Below are 16,439 nucleotides of genomic sequence, written 5' to 3' on the forward strand. Positions count from 1 at the left end.
TCCGTACCCAGGATCCAAACCGGCGAACCCCGGGCTGCTGAAGCAGAACATGCGCACTTAACTGCTGCATCACTGGGCCAGCCGCCTAGATCAGACTTTTGATTCTTTTAATGGCTGTGATATAAAAATTTTAGGACATTAAGCTTAAAGCAGTACATTTCTTGTATCCTTTATTCTATGTCTAACGTGATGCCGAAATAATATTTAAGTATTAGGTATTCTCCTCCTCTTCTGCTTAAAAGTGATAGTCTAGGTATCCAATGGTGCTGCTTCCCAGGACTGCCGCTGCTCACTCAGCAGAGGGTGCATGGTGGGCAGGGCTGAGATGATGTTAGCTGAGCCCCTGAAGCAGTATCTGGCTTGCATTTCCAACACGCGTGCCGACTCATTTTTTCCCTTGGGCAGCAGCCGTGGACCTGTGCTAAAACGCAGTCACAGCTTCCTCTTGTCTTATTTGGATTACAAATGGACAAGCTGCTCCTTTATTTATCTAAAAAGACAACAGTGTCAAGGGGTCAAAAGTCCCATTTGGAGGCTTGTATGAGGATCCTACATCATTGTCCCAACTGTTGACAGAGGGAAATCAGCCTTCGCTAGAAATAAAGAGACAGGAGCCCAGCAGCAGAGCTGACAGTGCTGTCCACGTTGCTGGTGTTTTCACTGAGTGGCCCCAGGGCAGCCTTTCCTCACAGGCCCCACCTTCACGTGTGTGGCGTAACCAGTCAGGCAGTGCTCTCCTCGCCCTGGTCCCAGACGCACTGTTTCTCCCAGGAATTCCTGAGTTTCTAAGTGGTCCCTGTTCCCCAATACTGATACAGACTTTCCCCATTTCTCTATTTCTTTGGTCCACTCAGGAAGCCTCTTGGAGGAAGGGGAGTGAAGGGTGTGGGCTCAGGTGGCCACTGAAATGGCCCCACGCTGCACATTCAAGGCCCTCTTTGAGCAGGGCCAGTGTGGCAGTTGCATTTGAAGGCTCTCTGTTCTGATTCTGCCAGCACACTCATGATCTGCCTTTCCTTCTCGTCTGGACCATGCCTCCGGGCCCTGTGGCAGGTGTCAGGTCACTGGCCCTTTCCTCATGGTGACAGGTGTTCCTGTCCCTGGCTGCCCCGTTCTCCTGGTGACTCAGATGGAAGCCTGGGATTTCAACTCAGGTGTTCATGGCTTTCCCTCTTGGAGTCCACACTTAAGAGCTTTTGCTCTAAAGTCAGGTTGAGCATCAGATGCTAGTGCTGCATCTCCAGATAAAGTCCTGCTGGGAAAGGCAAATGATCAAGGAATGAGGCCAGAAGGAAAAGGACAGGGTGTGGCCCTCAGGGCTGCCCTGGAGGAACTGAAAGATGAAGAGGAGGAACATTTTCTAAAAAAAACTGGTGGAAACCTCTTGAGTGTGTCCAGAGTCTAGGTGACCTTGAGGCTGAGAGACCTTCGGAGTGACGTGCTAAGGTCTCAAGTGCCCGCTTCATGGGCTTGCTAGGTCAGTGGTTCTCACACGTCAGCCTGCATCAGAGTCAGCTGGAGTCTGGTTAAAGCAGACACTGGCTCCAGCCCCAGCCTTTCTGACTGTGGATAGGTGTAGGATGAGGCTTGAAAATTTGTGTTTCTAACAAGTTCCTGGGCCATGTTAATGCTGCTGGAGCGGGGACCACACTTTGAGAACCGCTGCTCTGGTTAGTCCCGTTTTTCTTCTGCAGTGAGGCTGTTGGGGTCCACCTCCTCCTCCTGCTGAGTCACCTACTCCTGCCCTTCAGAAGTGTGAGCTCCTGCCACCCCAGGGTGTTGCACCACCTGTTCTGTTACAGGCATACCTCGCTCTATTACGCTTCGCTTTATTGTGCTTTGCAGATACTGCCTTTTTTACAAGACCCTCCATCAGCAAAAGGATTACGACTCACTGAAGGCTCAGATGCTGGTTGGCATGTTTTAGCAATACTGTATTTTTTGATTAAGCTATGTATGGTGTTTTTTAGACATAATGCCATTGCATATTTAATAGACTACAGTATAGCGTAAACTTGACTTTTATATGCACTGGGAAACGATAAATTTGTGTGACTCTCTTTATTGCAATGTTTGCTGTATTGCGGTGTTCTGGAACCGAACCTGCAGTATCTCTGAGGTCTGCCTGTACTGCAGGTCACGTGGGGCCCTTGCTAGGTAACTTGAAGGGAAATCAGAGGAGTGTCAGAATCACGTGTCTCCTGCCACAGGTTTAAAATGCAGATCCCTGGGCCCCACCATCAGAGATTCTGCTCCAGCAGAGTTGACCTGAGGCCTGGAAATCCACATTTCTAACAGGTACATCAGGTGGTTTCGGGTTTCTTGAGCATCAGCCCAGTGCTACAGGCCTCTTATCTAAGCAAAAACCCAGGCAGTCTGGAGTCATAAAACTTGGGAGCACAAATGGATTTAGCCAAAGGACTTGGGTTGTCTTGGGGCCTATGAGGGTGCTGCTACTCAGTGTAGAAGTATTTTGGAGGCATTAGATAGTTTAGCCCTTTCTTGGTCAAGGAATATTTACAGAGCATGAGCTCTGAGCATTGTAACACTTGGTCCTAGTGAGGAACATGGGAACAGTCCCCACAGGGTGCCCAGAACATCCGTAAGACTAAAGGAGTGAGAACTCTGGCCTCTTCTGATACTCTAGGCATTTAGAGCACAAGCCGCTCAATTTGCTGGAGGAACCTCAGGAACCTTGTCTGGCTGCCCTTCCTCTAAGGCCACAGATACAGGCCTGGAATGGTAAAGGGATCTGCTCACAGCCAGCCTATGGCTGACACAGGCCTGGAGTCTCAGTCCCGACTCTCAACCTCACTCGTGCTGATGTGAGTCATCTCTGTAGGCAAAGCTCCCTAAAGGAGCCCCTGGGGACTGTCTACTGTGTCTGAAGACGCACCAGAGGGCGAAGATGGCAGCCTGAGGTCATCTTTAATGTCCTCTCAACTCCCATTCTCTCACTGCTAGTGAACAAAATGTCTGCTGGGACCATGCAGGTAAGGCCTGGAAGCATGAGCTCACTCTGCCAGGATCCCCAAAGAAGAGGACAAGTGCGGAGTATTGTCTCCTTTAAGGTAGGTGGGAGCAAGGAACAATAGTGAGGCTTGGGACTTGGGGAGGAGTGTGTGTGAGAGAACACACACACACACACACACACACAAATCCCCGGAGGAACTAGAGCTACCAGGGGCAGAAAGTGAAGAAATCCACCGGGAGCAGGTGTAAGCTCCAAGAGAGCAGGGGTCTTGCTGTTGTGTTCGTTGCTGTATCCTCTGCACCTCCATCAAGGCCCAACACGTGCTTCTGAATGAATGTGAGCACGAGTGGCTTCTGGTGAGAGTGCGCTGCCCCAGCAAACAGATAACATCACGCTTCCAAGACCAAAATGACAAAAACAAGACACAATTTTTTGTTTGGGGAACTAAAAAAATCCCTTAGTTTTGAAATTTGAAATCTTAATGGAAAAATTTAAATATGCTATGATAATATTGTGAACTATATTTGTGGGCTGGGAGATCAAGTGGAAGAAATCATCAAATTTTACACAAAGGGTCAAAGAACTAGAAATAATGGAGTAGAGGAGAGGCTCAGACTCAAATCTGTGAATATAAGGAGAAGGCAACATCATGGGAGGAGGGGAAATAATTATAGAAGTAATTGAGGAAAATTTCCACAGTTTGGGAAAAGAGTCTGCCGATTAGAAGGGTCCACTAAATTCTAGCTGGAGTTAAGGGCAAAGGCATACACCTAGGCATAGCCTATACAAAGTATTGAATTTCAAGGATAAAAACTGGTACAAGCATCCAGAAGAATAAATACTTGGAAAGTAAAAGGAACCAGGCTAGTAGCAGACTGTCACCTGTAGCACTGGGAGCTTGGAGACAGTGACATTCCCAGGCTCTGAGCAGAGAGGACTGTCAGAACCAATTATCCTGAGCCCAGCCGTATGACCCCCTCTCGGGTTGAGGCAGCCTGACTGTGTGTGTTAGCCCCCCTGCAGCCTGTTCATGGGCACTTCAGTGCCTCACCTCACGTCCACGTGGGTGAGTGAGATGGTCCAGGCATGAGCCTTTTAAAGGACTGGTCAGGTGGAGGCTGGGCGTGCAGAGGTAGAGCAGGTGTATCTAGCTGATAGATGTGGGGTCTGTCATCAAATGAAGTGGTGACTATAGCTCAGAATCTTAGCAAACTGAAATTGATCAGCCCCTTAGAGATCATCTAATCAATCATCCCATTTCACAGATGAAGAAACTGAGGCCCATTGAGAAATGATTTGCACAAGGTTTCAGAAGTAATGACAAGCAGAGTAAGGACTGGAATCCCTGTCTCTTGACTCCAATTTGGTATTTTTGTTATCAAACTCTTTACTCACATTCTATATGGGTAGATAAATTCCACTTTTTTACCCTATATCTATTTACAGATACGTAGCTACACATATAATATTCTTTCACCATTTAATCATTGGATCAAGAAGTATTTACTGAACACAGGAGGTGAACTAGACGTACATTGTCCTGGTCATTATGAAACTTAGTTTCTAAACTAAACTTTCAAAAGGATTTCCATACTATCATTAAGAGACATCAGCCAGTCTTTCCTTCCTATCAGTAGCAACTCAAGAGATGCAGTCTTCCATGGCTACCAGGATTCAATAGAAAGTGCCCAAACTGGAGTAGCAGTTCTATCATTGTCCCCATCGACTCCTCCCTGAATCCATACACGTCGCCAAGTGACTCAGCAGTTCCTTCCGTGCAAGGTGGAGAATATGTCCACAGCCTACTGTTATTGGGCTTGGCCATGGAATTGCTTTGGCCGATGGAATGTGGGTGGAGGTGACGGGGTACCAGTTCTGAGCTGCTCACTGAGTTTCTGCTCACCCCTCTTTCATTTCTGCCACTCCCATGAGAAGAACATGCCCAAGTTAGCTCACAGGTCCCAGAAGAATAAAGGAAAGTAGAGCAGAGCACACCCCAGCCTTCCGCAGCCTGATGCACAGGTGCCCCAGCTGGTCTGTACGACTGTGAGCGTGATAACATATGCTGCTGCTTGTATGCCATGGACTTCTGACGTGGTTTGTCATGCAGCAGGCGCAAACTAATACATTGAACAACGTGCCGCAGCTCTCCCAGATCCAGCTCTGGTTACCAGGAAGACAACCACCATTCCACCAAGAATCAGCCTTCCCTCAGCCTTTCAGTCTTCACTTCTGGCTGCCTTCAATGATCTCTCTTGAAGAAACAACTGCTTGGTTCTTGTGTGCATTCTGCATTTCAACACAGTAAGCCCAACATCAATCATTGAAAATGATAATGGGTAACCCCAAGAACTCTGCAATTGGCTTCCTGCACCCCTTAACAGGTGGATATGCTATCACGTTATTAGCACACATCAGGGCACACAATAGGTTGACTAAGCATGGGCTAAGAGGACCACGAAGCAAAGATGCAAAAAAATATATTTTGAAGGAATCTGATATGTTTTTTAAAAAGTATGAGAAAAATCAGGACTTCTTATGGTTCTTTACATTTATTTTATACAGTCGTGCATCACTTACAACAGGGGGATACGTTCTGAGAAATGCATCATTAGGCGATTTCATCCTTGTGTGAACATCATAGAGTGCACTTACATAAACCTAGATGGTATAGCCTATACACACCTAGGCTGTATGGTACTAACCTCATGGGACCCCCATCATATATGTGGTCCATCATTGACCAAAATGTTGTACAGTGCATGACTGTAGTTAATGCTATTTTATTAAATGCCGTTTTTATTTTGGATTACAGAATGTGGGATGCCATATCTTTTTTAGATCCTAGGGCCTTTAAAGTTCGTAATCTGGGCCTGTGTGAATTATCAAGTGATTTTTTTTATTTTTTTTTGCCTGCTATCCCTTTGTTTTCTCCGTAGCCCTCCCAAGTCTATAGTTGGCCTTTATACCTCAGGAAAGGAGGCCATGATGAAAACACAGAGAAACAAAACAATTAGGATATTTTTTAACTTTCAGAGTTCAAGGTTTTGGCGTAAGTACTGGTTTGGAAGAACATTTGCCTCTCTCCTTCCCACCAAGGGGGCGGGGGAGGAGTCTTTCTCTGCCCTGAGAGAGGAACAGGAGATAGATGGATGGTCAGAATCAGATGCTGGGGTGGGCTGGGTGGGCTGCAATACGGCCTTCCCCACCCCAGGCCCAACCCCAGGAAGGGAGGGAGGGAGGAAAACGGACACCCAGACAGCTGAGGAGCTCTGGGCCCCACTTTTCTAGGAGGGGCCCAGGAAAGCGGTGACCATCCAGACACTCCCACCTCAGCACAGAGCTTGGCAGTGGCCTTGGAGGCCCTCTTTGTCAGGGGCATAGCCTGAGGTGGCCTGAGCTTCCTGTGGCTCTGGGGTGTCATGACAGAGAAGCGAGACTGCCCTGAAAAGGTCATGGGAGTTAGCTGAGAAACAGATCTGGTGGACCTGAAGGGTTGCTCAACCATCACATAGGGACATCTCAGTGGAAAGTGGTCTTGATAAGGACAACAGTGTCTTAGCAGGTGTCAGTGTGCACAGAGCTGGCTCCATGAGCTCCCCTCCAAAGTCATAAGATGGCATTGCCTCCGTGCACTGAGTAGCCCGCCAGGGTCGGATGTGGAGAGGATCCTGAAATGATTGTGTTTAACAAGACAGACTGTCCCTATTTACCTAGTAACTTTGTTTTCTCTGTCACTTGGATACATACTTGAAGCAGAGATAATGTTGAGTTGAAAGACAAAAAGCACACTTAAAATTACATTTTTTTTTTGCATACCTGAATGGATGGCCTAAAAATTCTTATCATCTCATAAAATTTGCTCAGGGAAAAACAGCCTAGTCAGTCTTTGATTTCCTCCCCTCCGTCACCTCTGCCTTCTTGCTGCCCTCTGACTTCCCCCAACCCCTTGGTCTCCTCTTGGGCCGTAGCCTCACCTCTTCCTCACTTCCGTGCCTTCTTCCCCTTTTAAACTTCAGGTCCGTCCAGTAGGGGATGTCTCCTCCCTCAGATCAAGCCTGCAGTCCTCACGTCCTCTGAGACAGTGCTGGGTAGGCAGGAGAGCCAAGCAGCCCCGGCCTGGCCTGGCCCTCCTGGGGCCTCTGCCCAGCTCCTCCACAGGGAAGACCCACAAAACTCTCTGTTGACCGTGTGTTTCGTTCAGTGTAGATTTGTTAATATTGTTTTATGGTCATGGGCCAGGACATGAGTTTGCCAATCAGCACACGTCAGCTCATACGAATATCCCCTTGTTGTAGGGCTGGCTGAACTGGCCGGGAAACAAGCCATGAGCCAGTGCCTAGGTCACCCCTTGTGTCAGCTTCACGGAAAGGAGTCTTTAAAGTACTGAATTTTTGTGCCAGGAGCCAAGAAATTTGTGTCAGTTGTCATCTTCCCTCATTTTTTAAAATAGGGAGGTTCCTTGAACTGCACCTGGAGTTTTGGTTAACGTGCACGTACCAGAGATTGCTCCTATGATGGAGACGAGAGAAAAAGCTACAAGGAAGAGGAAGGGGGGCATTTAGTAATTTCTTAGTCTGCACATAGAGGTACTTCATTTTATTTCAGCAGAGATGTCTGCCTCCAAGTCAGAAACTCAGATGACTCCCTAATCACACTGCAGAGTTCTGGGATAAGAAAACACAGCTGTGCTTTTTCCAGCAGAAGGTGCAATGCGGAGGAAAGAGCAAACTAGGGAAGAGATCCTCGAGCTGGGTCTCACTGGCCAACTCTCCCTCCAGGTGTGACTGACCTCAATTTCCTCCTTTGTAAATGGGGACATACCTTCCCTGAATATCACGTGGGCCTATGGTGAGGGTCAGATGAGCAGAGGCTGTGTTAGTCTCAGGGGTTGATATTCCATGCTGGTAGGACCAATGAAGCTTTTTTTTCTTTTTTTTTTTTTTTTGAGGAAGATTAGCCCTGAGCTAACATTTGCTGCCAATCCTCCTCTTTTTTTTTGCTGAGGAAGACTGGGCCTGAGCTAACATCCATGCCCATCTTCCTCTACTTTATATGTGGGACGCCTACCACAGCATGGCTTGCCAAGCAGTGCCATGTCTGCACCCGGGATCTGAACCGGCAAACCCTGGGCCGCTGAAGCAGAATGTGCACACTTAACTGCTGCGCCACCGGGCTGGCCCCAGGACCAATGAAGCTTTAACTGGTGAGCCTTCCAGCATGTTTCTGAAGTCAAACTAAGATGATAACCAGTCACCCTGATACACAGTTTAGTATGTTCCCTACTTACACATTTATAAGCATTATTCTGACAAGGGGTCTGTAGCGTTCACCAGAATCCCAAAAGTGTCGTGACCCAAGAAGGTTAAGAACTCCTATCTAGAAGGTCACTAGGGTTTATGACCCTGTGGTTACTTACAGTTTAGATGTTGCCTTTTGGCCACAAGGGTTTGAGGTCGCTTAAAACAGACATCATCTGTCAGAAGAATCAGAAAGCGCGTGGAGGGAAGAGGCAGGGCGAGGATGGGGGCAGGGGTCGGTGGAGAGGACAAGGATCCCAGTAAGAACTGGAGGTGGGTTACATACATGACAAATGAAGCACCAGAACTTCCTGGCACTGAACTCTAAGAGAAATAAATCGGATTTGAAGAACTTCTCACTGTGACACAGCACCCAGTCCATCTTGGAGGCGGCTCTGTCAGATGGGGCTGGCTGGGCAGTGACCGTCCCAGAGTCCCTCCCAGAGCTGCAAGCTCAGCAGAGGAGCCCTGCGGGCTGAGGATGATTCTTCAGGCACAGCTCCCCCTTCCTAGCACCACCGCCTACTCAACTGTCTCATCCTCCTCCCTCCATTTCACCATCTCCCACTGAGGGTCTGAAGGTCTGAATGGAGCCATGTCCCGCCTAAGAACTCTGGAGCCCCTGAGCTGAGGGGGGACAGAAGTCAGGTGGGGAGAGATGTGACTAAGCCTCCTCAGCTGACCCGAACGAGAGGGACCAGGACACCCCATTCACAGCCATGCCGAAAGCCACAACTGTTTGCACACTTAGCACCAGACCAGCATCCAACGGGGCAGAACCTGCTTGGTGCACGCATGCACGTCTGCATCTCCAGTGCTGGCTAGACAGATCCACAGAGGATTCCTCAGGCGCCTCAGACACACAGGTCCAACGCTTACCTCCTCCTGAGTTTCAGCCAAGCAGCTGTCATCTTCTTCCTCCACTGCCGCCTCTCGGCCAGTCATAGAGCCCTGCTGGTAGCTGAGCGCATCTTCTCAGAAGCACACAGGAGACCCGCACCTGGAAGCCCTCCCTCCAGAGAAGGGGAGGATAGTCAGTAACAGTGTCTGTCAGTGGCACAGAGAACAAGGCTTTCTCTCCTCCCCTCTGATCGTCCCATCTGGTTACCGTTCCCTGACATTCATCCCAAGAGTTTCATGATAATCAACCTCAAGCTTTGATCCTAATTAAACAAATTTTAAAAACACATTCTTCCCCCAGAAGAGGTGGCTGTTAGTTACTTTAGCTTGACTAAGTACTAGTCAACCAAGTGGACTGAGACTCCACAGTCCTTTTAAAAAGAGTGACAGTATAATACCAATTGGGTTAAAATGGCATATATATGCATAGAAAAAAAGACTGAGAAGTCAGGCAGAAAAAGGTCAAGAGTAGTTACCTCTGCATGGGATGATTATAAAAGATTTTGACTTTATGACTTATTTCCCATTTTTTCTATGTATTTCTTTTTCAATTAAAACAAACTGTCAAAAAATCAATAAAAAGAATTACATTTGGAAATCTGTATTAAATCGATACAGACTGATAAAAAAGGTTACTAGCACCCACTCTTCTTCCGAACAAATGAGCACATCACTAGTCATCTTTCCAAACAGATACAAGAATTCTCCTGAGACTGCCAGGTGCTCCTTGCAGGGCCACTGCAGCCACACAACGGCGAGTCCCCGTGCGTTAGAAGACTCGCTCCCATCTGTGTGCTGCCACAGTCCGGTAACACGGGAACGGGCAGCATCACCCCTTGGTTTGAGAGAGCCTTCCAGCCACCTTTAGCCCCAGCTCCATTGTCTGTGTTGGGGGTCAGGGGGGCCATGGCCAAATCACCTAAGGAAAGAAAGAAGGGAATCACATACTGGGTCAGAATCTTAAGAGCCAGGTCTCCACACAGCTTGTCCCAAGAGCTTCCAGCAGGGGGCAGCAGGGCACCGTGAGCGGCTGGCTGCATCCACCGCTGTCGTGTCGGGTGACATACCCCTCACTTCCACATCAGGTGGAAGCCAGGAGGAAGTCAGCCTTTAGTGTCTGAGGCTCAAGAACTCTGCGCCCTTACATAGCTGCCCGACAGAAAATGAGCCTTTGAACAAGTTAATAATCCAGGAAACCCACAATTAAAGAGAAGAGAAACCCAAAGTTGCTTCCAAAATCATATTTTCCTCAATCTAGAAAAAAGTCTCAAAATCACAGTTTTTTTTAATCTACTTTATATATTTATTTACATTTGGCTTTATTCCATAAAGGATTTAAGGCAATTTCATCACGTCACAAGGTCCGTTTCACCCTAATTACACAGGACAAAGAAACTCAGAATCTGCTCACATTCACCCCAGGTAACAGGCCCTATTTACTGAGAGGCATTTGTCTTAGCGTTTGCCAAAATGAAGTAAGGGGAGTTTGGTCCCAGGCTGGGAACAGATGAATTTGGAAGAAAGCCCAAAAGCCTCGAAGTGGTACCAAAAGCAAAAAATGATTAGTGAAAGATTTTACAAAAAAGAGCAGGTAGTAGGAGGCTGGCCCTCTGGTTGTGGGACCCAGTCGTAGTGCCAGCTCATCACTAGTCAGCCTCCTGACACCTGGGCAAGCCACTTCCCCTCTCTGGCAATCAGTTTCCTCTTCTACAAATGCGGAGAGGATCCAACCACCTGTGTGGTCCCTCCCATCTCAGATATGGGAACCTAAGGGGACTTCAGGGCCCTGCAGGGAAAAAAAAGCTGAAATGGGTTGTGCTTTGGGCCTGGTTGGGGCATAGGAGTTTGGCTGGGGAAGGCCTTAGAAGGGGTCTGTTCCTGATGATAATGTGGAAGAAGTGATTTTGTGTGGAACTCACACCCTGGCCCTTCTTCATCCACACAATCTATTGCTGGGAACAGGAGAGGGAAGCCAGGAGTGGTCTTCACAGTTTCTAGTCTAAACTCTAGGCACTTGCTCAGTGGAGCCACTCCAGCTGCCCCTGAGCACCCCTTGGAGCCCTGTTTGATGAGCCCTGGTCTGGAGTATTGGGCTGGCTTGTATTGGGTCCCCTGAGGAAGTTTACAGCCACTTCAATCCCATGGGCACCATACAAGACCACTGGAGAAAGGCACATGCACGCTGTAGAGTGTCAGGCAAACACAAAATCTTTTGGTTTTAATCTTTACTTTCAATCCCAAACAATCTCTTTCCTTTTCATTACAAAAATACTAAACAAATATAGACAGGAGAGGAAAATTGACATTTGCAAACTATGTGCCTTCAACAGGCGTCTCAATAATCCCATCACCAACACCCATGTGCAAGGCATAGACATCAGGCAGACAGTTCTCAGGAATCAGAACTATACCATAAATGCACCATCTTTTTATTTCATATAAAAATCATCAACATGAAAAAAGCCAGACCGTGTGTCAGTTTTCAACATGCTGACACTCCCAAAAGCCTTCTCCTCTGGCCAGACTGGAGGCCCAGCCCTCCTGGAAGGGAGTGGCCACCCAGAATCTCCACAGTTCATTGAGACGACAAGTTGGATATGGTGGGGAAAGCGAGAGTGCCAAGGTTCCCTGGCCTTTCCTGGGCTCGGAGGGGTGGCGCCTAGCGTGGCTCTGGCCCAGCAGCCAGGTGCCATGGCCGAGTGCCTTCCTGTGTGGGCAGTGGGCTCCTAGCCCAGGCTCACCGGAAGGTTTCTGTGCTTGTCTATCTAGAGAGCCATGACTGAGTTGAGCAGCTGTCCACAGCATGTCAGTCTCTGACTTGATCCCCAGCTCCCTCCAGCCCCCTGAGGAGCCGTCAGTCCACTGTACCATTGTAGGATTTGTTGAATTTGTTGAAGGTGAAATCCACAGTGTGTGTGGAGATGGGCTTTCTGTACAGAGGGTTTGAAGCCTACAGAACATGGAAAGCAAGATATGTGTCAGTACGTTCCTTGAAACACACACACTCAGGGTTAGAGGCCCTTCCTAGCTCAGTCACCCAGAAAGGCAGCAGGCCGAACACACAGGTGGAAACAACAGCCTTGTGCCTCAGGACTGGTTGCCTCTAACTTGCTGTGCCCTGGGACAGTGCCTCCCCTTCTCTGAACTTTCATTCTTTATCCCCAACATAAGGGGTTAGGTCAGATGGTCTCTGGAGCCCCTTACAATTAACAGAAACTAACTGGGGATTCAGGGGATGCCTACTCTGTGCTCAGTCCTTTGGGAGCATGCAGTTCACCTGGAGAGATAGGACTTACACATATGGATACTATTAACAGACTACAAGAACTCGAGGTCTTTTCCTGGGTCGCTAAGACTGTCTAGACTCTTCCTGCTGAGGCTGTGCCGAGTGCCTCTGCCCCAGGAGTCTCTGGGCCTAGGTCCAGGGCAGGACTCTGTACAAGGCCCTCTGTGCTCCTGGGCCGTGCACTTCTCGCATTCCAGAACCCGGCAGGCACTGCCTTTCAGGTTTTGTTTGTTTGTTCTGAATGCCAAAGATGTTAGTGGGCCTTTATCGTGTGCTTGAACTCAACCAGACATGTAAGCTTGACATTTTCTACTTCCTACTTCCCACTGGCTTACCATCTCGTAGCGGGCCCTGGATCGCTCACTCTGGAACTTTGCAAACTCTCTCCGGTCATGGATGGTGACAAGCAGCTTCCAGATGGCCAGGAGCGCAATCCCAATCAGGAGGATACTGCCGACCACAGCCAGGAGGATGGTCATGGCATTGGGGGCGGTTCCACATTCTGGAGGGGACCAGGAGGCATGGTGAGCCAAGGCACCAGCATCAAACTTCAGGCATATGTGAAATGAAGGGTACACTTCTCTCCCAAAAGTCTCCCCTCCATTCTCTTAGATCCTCACATTGCTTCTGGGAGATTGGGTGGCCAAGCAGGTTTCTCCAGTGCACAGAAAGTAAGAGATTCAAGGAGGGATGGTAACTTTTCCAAGGCCACACAGCAAGTCTATGGCGAAGTCTAAACGAGAACCTTGGTGGCCACCCCACTTTCTCCCACCTGCCGTGTGCATGGCTGCATCTCCCCAACTCAAAGCACCCACATCCCAGCCTGGCCCAGTCACCAGGGCAGGACGCCGGACCACGTCTCAGCTCTCATGTGAATGTTTTCTGGAGCAGACTGGGCAGGCAGGAGGTTTCATGAAGCCACTTCCACAGGGGCTGGGCTGGGGGCCAGCCAACATTTGTAAGCCCTTAGTGCGGAGCCCTCTGGAGCAAATGTGCTTATTTTCAAAGAACCGCAAAGACGGCACTTGGAAACAAGGCTTCATTCTTACAGGCATGCATCCCGGGCTGGTACCGCAACACTGCCCTCTGCCTCTGGCCCAGGGAAGGCACATTATGTGGTCTGGCCCAATTTGGAAAAACAGTTTGCAATGCTGTGAACTGAAGAGAGCAAATCTTTTTATGCTCCTGCCTGCCCCCCTCCAGAGAAGAACAAAAGCGGTCAAGCTAGAAACCCTAATTCCTCCAAGGCCAAAGGCCATCGGTCCCTTGGCCCAAAGCATGTGTCCACGTTTGGATTGAAGGTGACCTCCTCAGTGGCCCAGGGAGCTGAGCACGGCGGCATGCAGGAATGTTGAAGCCGGCACCCCATCTGCCCTTCTTGGACTCCACACTGGGAAGTGCAGTGGCCCGGCCAGGGCTGTGTGTGTACCCAGATGCTCCCTGACGCAAGTGCGGGCCCTCCCAGCCCTGACCATGCAGACCCACCCTGCGTCCTCCCTGCAGAACCCAGGAGCTCCCGCCATCATTAGTAGTGCAGGTTAAGTGTGTTGTGTGTTTGCTTTCCCCCTGTGCTCCGTCCCCTCCAAGATGAGGCCCTCCTGTACTCCTATGCACCCCACTCATGCTCCCCAGAGCTGTGGCCCAGCAGTGGGCCCCCAGATGTAAACCACCTTTCTTCTCAACTCTAGCAGTCGGATAGGGGTGACCTTAGATCCTGATCTTTATCAGAAACTGTATCCCTCCTCTCTGGAGTTTGGAAAGGGCAGTGAGGAGAGACAGGGGATGTGTACAGAGCAAGGAACACTGTCAGAAACCCAGCCCCCGGAGGGAGGAGCTGGCCATCACCCACCTGGCTCCCTGAGGACTGTCAGGTTGGACTTCCCACTGGGGAGCTCTGCGTAGGTGAACATCATGACACAATCCTTGGCGGTTTTGTAGAAACAAAGCACAGCCTCCTGGTCATCTTTCACTGGAAGAAAACCAGGCAGAAATGTCCCGAGTGTGTCTCTGATCAACTCAGAGCCGCTGATGTACGGGGCAAGAAGCCCAGCCCCTCAAAGTAGGAAGAAGGTACAGACAGAGAGGCTTAAAGGAGAGGCTGGGCCTTTAAAAATAAGTTCAGCTTTCTCACATCAAGATCATGGGCCCAGGCGCTGAGGTGAAGTTGCTCTGGGGACCTGCACTCCCTTACGTGCGGGGACCATTGTGGAATGCAAGAGAGAATCTTCAACTCTCTGAAGTGTTTGCTGGGGGCGATGTGAAAGCAAAGAAGCCATTGAAGCTTGGGGCAGGCACGTAAGTGGAACTGGCCATGGAAATGAAAGGGGTAAAGAAAAGAAAGAGCTGTCTTGATCCCCTGTGAGGCCTGAGCGAGGGTTCATACTTGAGGCCTCTTGGCTGAGGGCCGGCTACAGAGGCCAAGCATCAGTAGCTCTTCCCGGGATGTAAAACCAAAAAGACCCACAAGGTGATGAGGACATCTGGATAAGACTGGTACCCACAGTGGTACCTGCACTGAGATAAGTGAGCCAGCATTGGAGGCCTGGCCAAGCCCAGACCTCGACTGGCCTCACTACTCTATCTCCTCAAGCTGCCTCCACTCCTCCCTGTCCCCACACAGCTGTTACCCAAGGCGAAGGTGTCACAATCCTCCGTCCAGGCATTATGTGCGTTCCAAGGCTCCCCTGGGAAAGGGGGACATTGATCTAGGAGGGAAAGGAGGTATGGAAGAGTGTGAAGTAAGGGGAGGCGAGTGGCTAGGACACGGCCAGTAGGTCCTGAATACCGGCTGCGGGTTAACACTGGGAAATGCTTTCCAGCTCTGGCCTGTGTAACCCTGTTGCTCAAAGGAGCTTTAGCCTGGAACCAGATAAATTAGTGTGGTTATCAAACACGAGGGCCTGGACTTTTTCTCTCAGCCCCCAATCATAAGCCTGGTCTGGGTTAGCGTGAACAAATGTGTACATGTTCATGAACAAAGCCTAGGAGAAGGAAGGGAAAAGTGAATTCGAACAGAAACCTTCTCTGTGAAGCAACTGATTTATCTCAGGGGGAGAGACTGAGAGGAAGCCATGCATGATGGGCTGCAAGTGCTGCAGAGCCCGTGAATGGGCTAGTGGGCCCAGTTAGGGGGCAACCACCCCGGGTCTGCAGGCAGAACTTGCTGTGAGCCAGGCCTCAAGGAGCAAGACAGAAGCAGGGGCAGGAAAATGGGCAGGAGACAGGACTCAGGAAGCTCCCTGCTGGCTCCCTGGATCTAGCTCAAGTCCTGGCATACAGTAGGCGCTTACTGAATATGTGTTGGCTGAATAGATGACTTGACATACTCAGGAGCCATGACTTAGCCAGAGCAGTCAGTCAAGACCAGGGAGGCAGGAACAAGGAAGTCTACAGAGGAGGCAAGTCAGGGCCCAGGGAGACAGGCGGCTGGGGCTGGGAGTCTGCAGCAGCTGAGGTCAAGGTAGAGGGCAATGCTGCCAGCAAGGGAGCCTCAGAAGTGGAGTCCCTTTCAAGGTACGCAGCCTTTTTTCCCACCATTTTAGCCATTTTAAAGTGTACAATTCAGTGGTTTTAGTATACTCACAGTGTTGTGTAACCATCCTCACTATCTAATTCCAGAACACTTCCATCACCCCAGAAAGAAACCACACCTGTTAGCAGTCAGTCCCAATTCCCTTCTCTCCCCAGGCCCTGGGAACCACGAATCTACTTTCTGTCTCTATGTTTTTGTCTATTCTGGACATTTCATATAAATGGAATCATACAACATATGTCCCTTTCTGTCTGGCTTCTTTCACTTAGCATAGCGTTTCAAGCTTCATCCATGTCATAGCATGTGTCAGCACTTTATTCCTTTTTATGGTTGAATAATATTCCATTGTATGGATAGACCACTTTTGATTTTTCCATTCATGAGTTGATGGACATTTGGGTTGTTTCCAATTTTTGACTATAATGAATAATGCTGCTATGAATATTC

General features: G+C 49.3%; 1 protein-coding gene across 2 annotated transcripts in view; it reads right to left on the minus strand.

The window, feature by feature from the left end:
• Nucleotides 1-11,587: 11,587 nt before the first annotated feature.
• Nucleotides 11,588-16,439, minus strand: part of ITGB5 (integrin subunit beta 5) — a 107,951-nt gene continuing 103,099 nt past the window's right edge. For both annotated transcript variants that reach the window (XM_046658758.1, XM_046658757.1), the window contains exons 13-15: nucleotides 14,310-14,429; nucleotides 12,796-12,962; nucleotides 11,588-12,124 (exon numbers count right to left, since the gene is read on the minus strand). In XM_046658758.1, the coding sequence (XP_046514714.1) occupies nucleotides 12,029-12,124; nucleotides 12,796-12,962; nucleotides 14,310-14,429 (383 nt within the window). In that variant the 3' untranslated portion in view covers nucleotides 11,588-12,028. The remainder of the gene's footprint in view (nucleotides 12,125-12,795; nucleotides 12,963-14,309; nucleotides 14,430-16,439) is intronic.

The sequence above is a fragment of the Equus quagga genome, chromosome 4 (assembly GCF_021613505.1).
Source record: "Equus quagga isolate Etosha38 chromosome 4, UCLA_HA_Equagga_1.0, whole genome shotgun sequence".
NCBI classification, from domain to species: Eukaryota; Metazoa; Chordata; class Mammalia; order Perissodactyla; family Equidae; genus Equus; species Equus quagga.